The sequence below is a fragment of the Diadema antillarum genome, unplaced genomic scaffold (genome assembly GCF_040938485.1).
Source record: "Diadema antillarum isolate AM-2024a unplaced genomic scaffold, OU_Dant_1.0 seq00000222_RagTag, whole genome shotgun sequence".
NCBI lineage: Eukaryota > Metazoa > Echinodermata > Echinoidea > Diadematoida > Diadematidae > Diadema > Diadema antillarum.
Genome location: NW_027271276.1, coordinates 341,578 through 354,112, shown reverse-complemented (window position 1 = coordinate 354,112; position 12,535 = coordinate 341,578). Strand labels below are relative to the sequence as shown.

At 38.0% G+C, this 12,535-nt stretch overlaps 1 protein-coding gene across 1 annotated transcript in view; it reads right to left on the bottom strand.

Moving 5' to 3' along the window:
- Nucleotides 1–4,194: 4,194 nt before the first annotated feature.
- Nucleotides 4,195–12,535, bottom strand: part of LOC139729167 (dihydropyrimidine dehydrogenase [NADP(+)]-like) — a 28,426-nt gene continuing 20,085 nt past the window's right edge. Inside the window, exons 11-16 of the mRNA XM_071640097.1 lie at nucleotides 11,054–11,287; nucleotides 10,401–10,605; nucleotides 9,545–9,807; nucleotides 7,802–7,978; nucleotides 6,859–7,005; nucleotides 4,195–5,242 (exon numbers count right to left, since the gene is read on the bottom strand). Of these exons, the coding sequence (XP_071496198.1) occupies nucleotides 4,928–5,242; nucleotides 6,859–7,005; nucleotides 7,802–7,978; nucleotides 9,545–9,807; nucleotides 10,401–10,605; nucleotides 11,054–11,287 (1,341 nt within the window). The 3' untranslated portion in view covers nucleotides 4,195–4,927. The remainder of the gene's footprint in view (nucleotides 5,243–6,858; nucleotides 7,006–7,801; nucleotides 7,979–9,544; nucleotides 9,808–10,400; nucleotides 10,606–11,053; nucleotides 11,288–12,535) is intronic.

Below are 12,535 nucleotides of genomic sequence, written 5' to 3'. Positions count from 1 at the left end.
TTTGTTTTTATTTTTTTTTGTCTCCGAGATCATTATCTAGCAGCGCAGTGTTTCCTTTTATAACAACGGCTCGTGTATGTCGCTAAAATGAAAAAAACAAAAACAAAAACAAAAACAAACAAACAAACAAACAAAAAACCAGAAACAATCGTGGGAAGTTCTCACTTGCTGGCGTGATGCCCAAACACTGTGCTACTATGCTACATTGATGTCATTAGTAGGATATTCTTATTCAAAATTGTCATTATTTTGATGACGTTTCATGCTGCTTACTTCTGTAAAGTAAAGAGAAGGAGCGACATGCCAGAAATCAAACAACCAATTTATAATTCAGACTACAATATATGTATATATTAAGTACTGTTACCCATGGAGAAAACTTTCTGTAAAAATTTGCACACCACGACAACAACCACAGACAAATAGATTGTAATGAAAACTTTTTTACCATTAAAAAATACAAATTTCCATGATTTTATTGAAGTGCAAGTGATTCTTTGCACATTGTAGAGTATATAACAATTCAAATTAAACAAAAGAGAAAAAATTGTTATCACAGTGTCAGATATATATCAAAGGCATGGAATGGCATGGACAAATACTCGTGAGTACACGAGTACACTGTATATGATTCGACATCTTACAGAATAATTCATTTGAATTGGCATCTCGCCTTTATTCCCAGAGATAAAATTTGTGTACAATATACTTTTTTTTCCATACATGACATACATGATAAATTAAATTGATTTGTAAAAAAAAAAAATAATAAAATAAAATTCATCTGATATTATTTTCAATTTATTTGAGTAGGCATCTTGCCTTTATTCCCAGACATAAAATTTGTGTATAACAATATACTCTTTTTTTCATATGTGATTTAAAAAAAATAATAATAATAATCTGATTTTATCCCATGACTATGGCCAATACATCACAGAGGGTTAAAGTTCATTTCCTCTCTTACCCTAGAAAGACACATATACACACACACACACCATGTAGTTTATGGCAGAAGGGCATGAGGTTAGACTACTTGGTAGTCTTGTCTTAATGAATTACATTATTCCATTGTATGATTGCCAATACTTTGGTCCATTGCAAAACACCACAGCAAAAAAGAAAAAGGAAAAAAAAATATGTATCATTGTATGTACATTAACAAATGGCAAAAACAGCCAATTCTGACTTCAAAAATCACATCTTATAAATGCAACATACAAATGATTATTATGCTTTGTGAAAAATTCATTGATTCTTCCACATTTCAAACATGGCTCTACTGAATGTTGAAAAAATAGAGATGACATAATCGCAAATCTATGTATGACTTGATATTCATCTAAAATATTGTGTAGTGGTACTTCTCAACACTGACAATGCCTGCTCAAGGATTCCAACAATTCAGAACTTATGATCCATCACTTTACTATGTGTTAGTGGCATAAATTCAGCTGTATTCTATTGGGCAAAGAAAAATATCTTGCTCAGGTAGTCTACACAAATGCAACACACAAGAGTGAACTCAAATTGTATGTACTTATGGTTGCTGCATACTTTATGTGAAGTATGCAATGCCACAAAGAACAAACAAACAAAAACAATTTACCCTGGAAAATGTACCCCTGCATTACTAGGAGGGGAAATGATGTTTGGGTGTTAGTCGTCACAGACTTTACTGTTGTTACAAAAGCATTCCTCAACCATTTCAACAAAGGCTGCTCTACCACGTTAGCTATACACTTGCCTAAAGTTGAATAAAATCAGACTCTGTATGCTTTAATATACATTCTTTAGCATACTTCTAGTGTGTGTAGAATAGTGCTGATCTTTACTTTTATCCACAATGTTACAGAGAAAATGAACAACACTTGAAGGTGGCTAGATGAAAAATAAGTAGCACTGCAGAACAAACTGTTGATATTCAGCCGCAAACTTCGGCACGATGGATAGCGACCCTAGAGCAATGATGACTTCATTCCTAGATCCGATGAGATGCCTTCAGCAGGGCAACATACATCCCACATTGAAATCAAGGACTCGAGGTGGCAAGATGGATCAGGAAGATACAATGTGTGTTTAAAATGTAGCTCAGTTGGCAGTGATGATTTCTGTATCAGGAAGACGGTTATTTTCTCTCATCAAGAAAGAAACAGATATAAACTTTGAGGACGGCTCTTGCAGAATCAGGGAAGATCGTTGTTTTGCGGAAGAATTTTTGCTTTTCATATCCCTCACTTCTGGCATAAGAGCCTTCAAGTCTTGTTGGAAGAAAGAGACATGATTGCATAGCTCTCAAAAGGAGCAAATGATTTCCAGATAAGACAAACATTATATAATCATTGCCATTTTAGGATTCCACATCTCTTCAAACTAGCAAACTCAGTTCATGTTTGGTAATACAGCTTTGACTGGAACCAGCAACCATATCATCTTATTAAAGGACAAGTTCACCTTCATAAACATAAGGATTGAGAAAATGCAACAATATTAGTAGAACACATCAGTGAAAGTTTGAGGAAAATTGGACAATCGATGCAAAAGTTATGAATTTTTTAAATTTTTTGTGTTGGAACCGCTGGATGAGGAGACTACTACAGCTTGTGAGTCATATGCGTACAACAGTATAAAGAAAATATAAAAGAAAATTCAACATATTTTCACTTTTTTCGCATAATAAAAGAGCAATTGACTTGCCTCTTTCTAAAGGCAGGGGGAATAATATTACCCATAACATTTATCGGTAACGAGTCAGGGGAATGTGTACTTTTTTCAAAAGATGGAATTTTGTGAAATTCTCTTTATATTTTCCTTATATTGTTGTACGCATGTGACATCTAAGTTATTCATACACTGCAGTAGTCTTCTCATCCAGCGGGTACTGCACAAAAACTTCAAAAATTCATAACTTTTGAACGGATTGTCTGATTTTCCTCAAACTTTCACTGATGTGTTCTACAAATATTGCTACATTCTCTCAATCCTTATGTTTATGAAGGTGAACTTGTCCTTTAAAGCTGCCACCTGCCAGGTTCACATAACCTGGGGCAGACAATGGCACTGTCCCTCAAGAAATACCACACAAAATTCCATTTCATGTTGTAAAATGAGCAGCTGTTACTATGGACAAGAATCACAGTACATTACATAAGTCAGATAGATAGACACAAACATACAAAATCAAGATTTTTTGGAATGTATTAGGCAATTTGTGCAAAAAAAAAGAAGCATTTGCATGCACATTAAGTCACACAACAGTAAATGGCAATTTTTTGTTTAAGGCTTTGGTAATTCAGTTGCAGCTTCACTAAGCAGCCTTTTTTTTTTCTTTCACAAGTTGATTAAGAAAAGCTTAAGTCACTACCACATAACCATTACATGCTTTTTGCGCCCTGCTCCCCAAAATAATCAACACTGATGACACATCGACACACTAGAACATGGTGAACCATGCAGAATGTTACATTTCATTTATGCCCAGGAGTTTCAAAAGGTCATATGTACCAGACGAGCAGAATTTCTTGTATCCACTGATGTTGGATGAAGATGGGTCTTCACAGCAAGCTTTGTTAAAGCTTGGAATGATACAGTCTTCAACTCAAACTTGAAATCCCGTACTGGGTAATGGTTCAACCTTAATCACTACAGTTAAACATAAAACACACGAAAAGCAGCATATATTAGTGAAACCATCCCATGTATTGTACTGACATGTGTATTCTTATGGTTATGTTGATGCAAAACCCAAAGGAAACTTTGATTTTAAGAGTTTAAATGCAAAGAGTCATCTCATGGCTCTCAATGATCAGAACAAAAGTCCTCCCCAACAAGTATCTTTCACCTGTACTGATGGTCATTTGTAAATATTAGGAAGATTTATGATATAGTGATGCATGTACTAATGAGAAATGCAAATTGTGGTGGCGAGAAAACATGATGCTTATGTACACACTACATAAAATATGAACTTGAAAAATAAATGGAATGATAAAAATCTAAATGTCTGCCTATGATAATACTAGTAGAGCCTACTTAAGTACTCAGTATATAATTTCATTCATTCAATATTTTCTGTCAAGCACAATTATTTTTGGATAATTCAAGTATGCTGAGATAACACATAATTTTCTATTGGCATTACATTCAGGCTACCTTCAAACTCACATTTAGTTCATGATCAGACAGTCCCCCAGTCTCAACATTTTTTTAAAATATTTCTAGAAGTGTGCATCAATAACAGGTATTACATTTTCTTCTGGCTTCATATTTGTAGTCTCTGAAGCAAGACACAGTGGTATGGCACTCCCTTAAAAACATATTTTTTGGAATCATTAAACAAATAAGAACACCTATTAGTGGATATGTTGCACGTTATATGTTATTATTATCATTATTATTATTATTATTATTATTATTATTATTATTATTATTATTATTATTATCATTATTACTATTATCATTATTATCACCATTATTATCATCATCATCCCCATCATCACCATCATCATCATCATCACCATCATCATCATCATCATCATTATTATTATTATTATCATTATTATTAAATAATCTTTCAACATTCCTGGCACACATTCTGCTCCTTGTTTATACTTGTACAAACAATCTGAACCAAAAATCAAAGCAAACCTGTCTTAGGGAGCACAAGAATGTTCTCTCCTGGTGTTATTTACATCATGTAAAAAAGCCAGTCGTGCAAAGACAGATGAACAGAGTAATTTATGATTTATGTAGAATTATAATGCAGCATCTCCTTTTCACAGAAATGTGTCTCATTGTTTTTGGTCCAAATTATTTTCGACTTGCACATGCTACCATAGCAAATATCTTTTGGCGTTTGTAAGGAATTATAAAGTATAAGTAAAGGCCTGACAGATGCCACTGTTGATCTGTGGATAGATCCCTTGGTCTAGGTACTAGCACTGCTGATTGCCAAGGGGATGCCCCTGTAGGGGATGTAGGGGCCGTCCCTCTCCACCATCTTGATGCAATCGATGATCGGACAGACGCTCACACAGAGCGTGCAGCCAGTACAGTCGGACGTGACATGCGGCAGGTGGGTCTTGGGGTCAAAGGTGATGGCCTGGTAGCCGCTGTCGTTACAGGTCATGTAGCACTTGCCGCAGTTGATGCACATCTCTTCGTCGATGAGCGCCACCACTTGTTCTTTGTGGGTCAGCTGTCCGTAGGTGCCGATTTTATCCAGGGCTTGGCCAATGACATCCTGCAAAGGAAAAAAAAAAGAAGGTACAGTTTGTCAATAGTGGGATTTCATTCTTTCAAGAAAGTTGCACTTTGTATTTGAAAGACAAAATAAGACTTTTCTTGTTCTTTTTTACTTTTGCAGTTCTAGGTCTTTGCATAGTCCTGTACTACATGTATGTAGGATCAATACACAAAGTGCTTTATTCACTCATACAGCTGTAAGGGATATCTAATCATATCTTACAATGATTTCTTTTTGTGGCATTTTACTTCATGCATGTTCCCTATTTAAAACATCCCTTGCCATGCATACCTCACAGGGTGTGTTGTACTAAAGTTTGGAGAGCTAATTAATTAAATCGGGCATGGCAATTTACAAGGTTATGGTGCTGTCACACTACAGCTTAAACTAGCATGTGCTCATTTACTTGTTTGCTTGTTTTCCAAAATTTAGGAGTACACTGTTTTAAGTGTCATTCATTTGTGACATGCTTGACACATGCTGTACATGCTAGCAGTTCATTGCAGTTTGCAGAGGTAAATTGGGGCCTCCAAACTTCGAACGTGTTCAAAATTTTGAAGGGGACAAAATACTGATCAATGCACAATGTGTACACTGATCTCTTGTTGTATGAATGTTTTGCAAGCTTGTAAGTTTCTTCAGAATTACACAACACCAGCTACATGATAAGCAATCAATCATTCTTCATACATTGGGCATTTGTTTACTATGGCTAGACTTTGTTCAGAACAATACATTTTGGCAAAGGAATATGAGCAACTTTGAGCCTCTCTGGTCTTTGTCAATTTTGGAGGAAAACAATTTGTACAGTGGGCATACTATGTTTGCTCTAGCGCTATACTGTGGCAGGTTTTTTTTTTTTAGCTCTCTTTCAGAATATTCAATCAGAGATGAGTCATACCTTTACAAAGGAGTTCATACTTTGTGGACTGATTCAACTGGGTCAATGACATGACAGCACAGTGTCTCCATGTGTCCAAAAGGAAGATTATAGTGACTCAATACAGACTACAAGGATCAGGTAATCTCTATCTGTTGACAAAAAGTCTCCAAACATCTACTGTATACACTATTATTTTTGCGTACAGATATTTTTGCGAATGACGAGGTCACAGACAATTTCGCGAGATGTTTTTGCGAATTGACGCCGAAGCTTACGTGATGCACTATTAGCTGGGCGCATGGAGACATTTTCGCGTGTTGTTAAATTCGCGATCCAACTGTGATTCGCAAAATTCGCGAAAATTAAACCCTCACGAAAATAACAGCATATACAGTATATCTTTTGACAAACAAAAGCATTCCAGCGTGCATGCAAATCGGATAACAATGCACTAGCACAAAAAGGGTTAATGAACAGTTCCCCAAGTTTTGTGGATATTGTAAAATCACAAATGTTTGCGGCATGATATATTCACAAATTGGAACCGACAGCCTTTTTTGCAGCATAGAATTTCGCAAATTGCCACTGGCATTCAATGCATAGTGTAGACAAGAACTTCTGTGTGCACTTTACTTCTGTGTATCTTGACTCCTCCTGAAATTCGCAAATATCTCACGCACACAAAAATTTCTGGTTTTACAGCGGCATGCACCCCCATATGGAGACTCACCTTGATAGTAGGCACAGGCTTTTTGGGCACCCTGGCAGGCCTCTGGGGACCCGGCTGCTGATCCTCTCCGGTCAAGTCAAGGGTGCGTTTGTGAGCCGCAACCAGCTTTAGTCTCTCCTCCTGGTATGGTCCAAACGATGGCAGATGCTGGGGGAGGTGGAGGTGAAGAGAACGGCAACCATTACTTTCTACTCTATCATCTCATAGACTGCTCAGCAAACCCTAGCCCTCCTTTCGCTTACTGCTTATGCCACATAATTCTTTTAACCCAGTGAGGACAAGTTCCGAGTACACTCGGGCAGGTGTCTACATGAAATGCTTGTTGTAGCAAAATCAAGCCGTCCTCAACAGGTTAATGTCCTGAGCAATCAGGAATACTTCTAGTAGAGGACAAAATCTCAGGAGGTTGCCAGTAATCAAAGTCACTGAGTATGAACATTGCATACCTGTACAGATGGTATGATGTTTTGGCCACAGCTGTATAACTACACGCTGAAATTTTTACAGTTGTTTTGCTAATGTGAATGTCACAAATAGGCTCTTGATCAAGAAAGTACCAATGTGCGAAAATATTGTCCAAAAATCAAATTTTCTCTGCACACTCTGTCCCAGGCCAGCACACCAGTGTTGCATATCAAGGGACTACTGGTAGTAGAGCCTAAATGCCATAAACATAAGAATAGTGGTCACTGGCATAATCTAAATACGAGCAGTAATAGCTGGCTTATTTCAAGCAACACTTAAACAAGTAACTGTTTAATAAATCGCACCTTCCTCTAGACATTTATGTTATGTCTCTGGGTTTGTCTTTTTCCACACTTATCATGATAAGAAGACAGCAAAAGTGTCAAAATGTCAGAGCAACTGTCATTCACAGAAATATCTGTATGTGAAAATACCAGTGTGTACACTACCACAGCCAGTCCTAAATATTTGTATTCACCTTGCCAATGACATCGGCCACCCTGACAGGCTTCCCTTTTTGGTGCCTGACCGTTGGTGGACTCTGACCATCCCAGTCGGCCAGCTCGTCCAGGCTCTGTAGGTAGAGCAGGGCCTTGAGGCCGGTCTCGTAGTCCTCGATCAGCGTAAAGTCCTGGTTCTGAACGGCACTGCAGACCTATGGTTCGGGTGAAACACAAAATATTGTCAAACCTATGTCGATGTAGGGCAATTTGTCAATCAGTTGCAATGAAAACACCTCAACGGAAGAATTTCATAAACTTGAATTGTCAAACCTGTCTTCATATAATCAGTGGCCATCAGCCTACAGCTGCTGCACAATCCAGGTTAGTATCCATCGAGTGTGTCAGTAATTTTTGATACTTTACTGCACTTAGTGGCTACGGACTGTGGGTTCAGCCCTATCTGAAAGGGGACTTCCAGACAAGTTAAAGGTCAGTCTGATAGGAAAAAGCAAAATGTTATAAGTAAAACAGTGAAAATCCGAATCTAAATAGTTTGCATGAAACAGTTCTTGAACAGTCTATACAAACATGTAAATCGGTAAGTCAATTGTGTCATCCCCTCACAACTTGCCAAATAGTTTGTACATGAAATCTTCTAATTTCCTTTTTTTATTTATTTACAATGCAATTCTATCTGACCATGGAACTACCAGATATATGATCTTATAGAATTGCATTCTTTCTTTTTAGACTAACTCTACACTGGCCAAAAATTCCCCTTTTAAGCTACATGTGACCACACAGATCATCTGTCTATAACAGCCATCTCTTTGGTTCCACCCACACCCTTCACTTTAGCCTGTGCAAAAGTCCCAATCAAGCATGCAGAACTCCGCTCTCAGCTTGTAAACACCAATGTGGGACCCCAGGGAGAATAGGGTAAACATGAAATCTGGTGCGTAAAAGGGGTTAAGTGGTCATTACAGACATGCTCAACTGAATCAGGGGCAGCATGTGAACAGATATGGTATTAAAAAGTTCAGTGGGACATTAGGTAGCATTCCCAAAACTGGAGCAGTAAATTCAGCACTTTTAAGAAGTGTATCCTCCAACTAGAATAATAATACTAATAATCATATTCATTGACATAATAACAACAATAATAGTGAAAATATTATAATGACAATAATAACAAAATTATATCCAGCACTTAACAGGTTCTTCAATGGTATAAGCAAATCCTCTTCAATACACCCTATTGTCACTCTACACAAAAATGATTCTTCACCAGCAATATAAGATATCTTTTCCTGTTTACAGAAAGTTTGAAACCTGCAGTGCCAAATTTACATCACAAAGAAACCAATCTTTTTTCTCTTCATAGAGAAAATTTAGCTCTCCTTCTTTCTTTTCGAGAAAATTTGACAACATACTATCCTTGCCACATCTCTCAGTGGAATCAAAAAATAACTAAGCAGCATCACTCTAATTGAAACCTCATAAATCAAGTGACCTACACGCCGTGTCAGATATGCTTATTGGATGAGTTATTACATAATGGGTGGATGACCCAATGACCTGAAAACATAATGCCTCCTGCAACCTATTTGCAGGGGAGAAAGAATGCTCTTACATGATGTGTGGGATGTGCTCAGTGCTCTGCATAGTCCTGCATTGCAAATGTTGTATAGCATGTATGTTGCATTGGGACACTCTATTAAAGTCATACAGTTTTATCACAAGGTTAAAACATTACAGGATGACTAGATGCTTCTTGCCTGTACTGCACTTGCGCCTGCGTGCAAAAATTGCAGGGCTGCCTCTGCCGAGTCGATGCCCCCCGTCGCCAAGATGGGAAAGCCTGGAAGGTTGTTAGCGATGGCGGAGACTGCCCTCAGCGCAATGGGGCGGATGGCATTACCAGACATGCCCCCATAGGTGGTACGTCTCTCCTTGCCCACTGCAGGCCAGGCACTGGAGCTGGCTTTTAGTCCCATTAAACCCGAAACGGTGTTGGTTGCAGTGACGCCATCTGCATTTCCTGTTGGGTTGAGAAGTTGCAAAGCCAAAAATATTAATTAAGGCTTATACCACAGTCACATTTAGAGAGCAAATTGTAGCTCAATGTTTTCCCCCAAATAGCTGTCGAAAACAAACTGCAGACAAAGAACATTTCACCAGCAAAATTTTGAGCTTGACTGTACTATATTATGAAAATAATATTGTGTGAATATTTTTGAAATACAAAAATCTTGTACTAGAATACTCTCATCTGCAATGCCATAAAGAATAACAGTTCCCTATCATTGGCACAGTGGAAAAATCCTTTATTGCATGGAAGTGTCTGCTTGTACAGCAGTGCACACTTCAATCATAACTATGTATTAAGATCTCATTATTAGTGTCAGTCAAACTGTAAAAATGACTGTAAAAATCTCCAACATGGCGCTGAAGGGAGAGAGAAAGATGAAGTATGCATGTCAGTTTGTATGTTTCTGGAATGAAATAATGCCTAACAGTAGTAATTGGTCTTTTCCATTCTTTGCACTTAAAAGCATTTAATATCCCTCTTCCCGCTACTTCTATCACAAACAGACCAAAAATAATAACAAAGCATCACTCGTCCTTCAGTACCATTCTTGGCAGCCCTGGCGATGTCCACAATGTTGGTCACGTTTGGCGTCAGCTTGGCAAAGAAGGGGATCTTGACGGCCTCCCTCACCCAGCGACAGATGTTGAGCACCAAGTCGGGGTCCTGTCCGCAGGCCAGACCCATTCCCTTCTCCCCCATGCCGTGGGGGCAGGACAGGTTGAGCTCCAGTGCGTCCGCCCCTGCTTTCTGGATGGCAAACCAATGGTGAGATGTTGTTAGTCGCCTCCCACACAGCATGAAAAATTCTCCATTATCCATGATATTACCCCCACTGATTGATAAATTGCCCTTCATCAAGGAGAATCAGTTGCAATAAAAACAACTCCATGCAAGACTTATTGATTTGAAAAAAAAAAAAAAAAAAAAAAATATATATATATATATATATATATAGTTTAAATAATTCTGTTCTGTGAAATTCATGCCAGACAAGGGCACAACTAGGCCTGATCAAACATTCTGGTGCTCGAACTCACCCCAGAATAAAATATTTTAGTAAAAACATAACTGATAAATCAAATACTATAAAAATTTAAAGATGTGTCTGTCTTACTGAACTGACATCAAGCCCAACTGAATGAAAAAAAAAAATATATATATATAATAGAGTTCCTTTAATCTTGGGGTCACTGACCTCTGACATCTTGGCCAGTTCCATCCAGTCCTCCTTGTTGAAGCCACACATGATGCTGGCTATCACTACTTGCTCTGGGAAGTCCCTCTTGAGCTCGCCGATGATCTGGCACCAGTATGCCGCTGTCTTCTCGCTGATCAGCTCGATGTTGAGGAAGGAACCCTGGCCTGGACCGTATATGTTGCCCGACGTCGTGCCGCGCACGATGCGTGGTGATACATTGGTGATAAAGTCCTGAATATGATGTACATATGTAACATCAATTATGATGACAATGAATATTATGTTATGTTTTGCTATGTTTTTTCTTTATTTTTCTCTCTCTTTTTCACACAAAATCTCTCTCTTTTAAACACAAAATAATGGGAAGCATGTTGGGAGATACTGTACATATGCAGAAGAGATCTGTATAAACCATTCATGCTGAAAGTTGCAAGTGTTTAAGCTGGAGAACATCTGCAAAATCAGGTAATTCAAGAAAAGTGTGACACATCGAAAACATTTACTAATATGATTTTTTAAAAAACATACAGTGGAAACTCGATATAACGAGATGGTCGGGACCGAGTCGTTTTCCTCGTTATAGCTGATATCTCGTTATATCAGTAGGCATAAAAGAAAGCATAACATCAAGTCATTAATTTGCACACGTAGGACTACCAAATCATCTTTCAATCAATACTGATAACTTGGTAATGTGTGTGAGGTAATTACTCACATTTATGGGTAAGAAGATGTTTTTTTTCGCCAATGAAATCCGATATCAAGAATGTTTTTCTTATCAATTGTAGATGTTTGAATATGTAAATCTATATAGCTTGCGATTGTGTGAAGATCGTCTGTGGATTGGTACGTGGTTATGGTATGGGTGTGTGTTGTGTGTGGAAAGCTTGAATATGGTCTGCACAATGCTGTGTGTGTGTGTGTGTGACACATTCTGTATGTACATTATGACTGCGTGTGTGTGTGAAGATGGGGAATTCCCTACGTAGAAAGCCAATCACAGCATCAGATTGCCTCACGGTTGCTAAATGTCATGATGATGTCATGTATACGGCCGCCCCACCACATTTTCTGCATGTATCAGTGCGCGCACACACACACATACACGTACAACATGCGGTGCTAGCTGTAGAGTGAACTGAAGAAAATATGTGTGTACAAGACAGTTTTTGGCGCATTGAGCTTTACAATCTCGGAATGTGATAGCACAGGCGAAGTAAAGCTTTACCCGAAGACATTTTGCTTTACCTCGCTATAGGTTTAATTGGCTATGTTTTTCTTTGTTTGGAAATCACAAAATTTATCTCGTTATAGCAGTTATTTCGTTATAGCCGATCTCGCTATAAGAGTAGCATTTTACATAGACTTGTGTGGAAGGAAATTTGGGACCGGGAAAATTTCCTCGTAATAACCGATATCTCGTTACAGCAGTGTTTGTTATACCGAGTTTCCCCTGTACAAATCTTTCAACATCTCGCA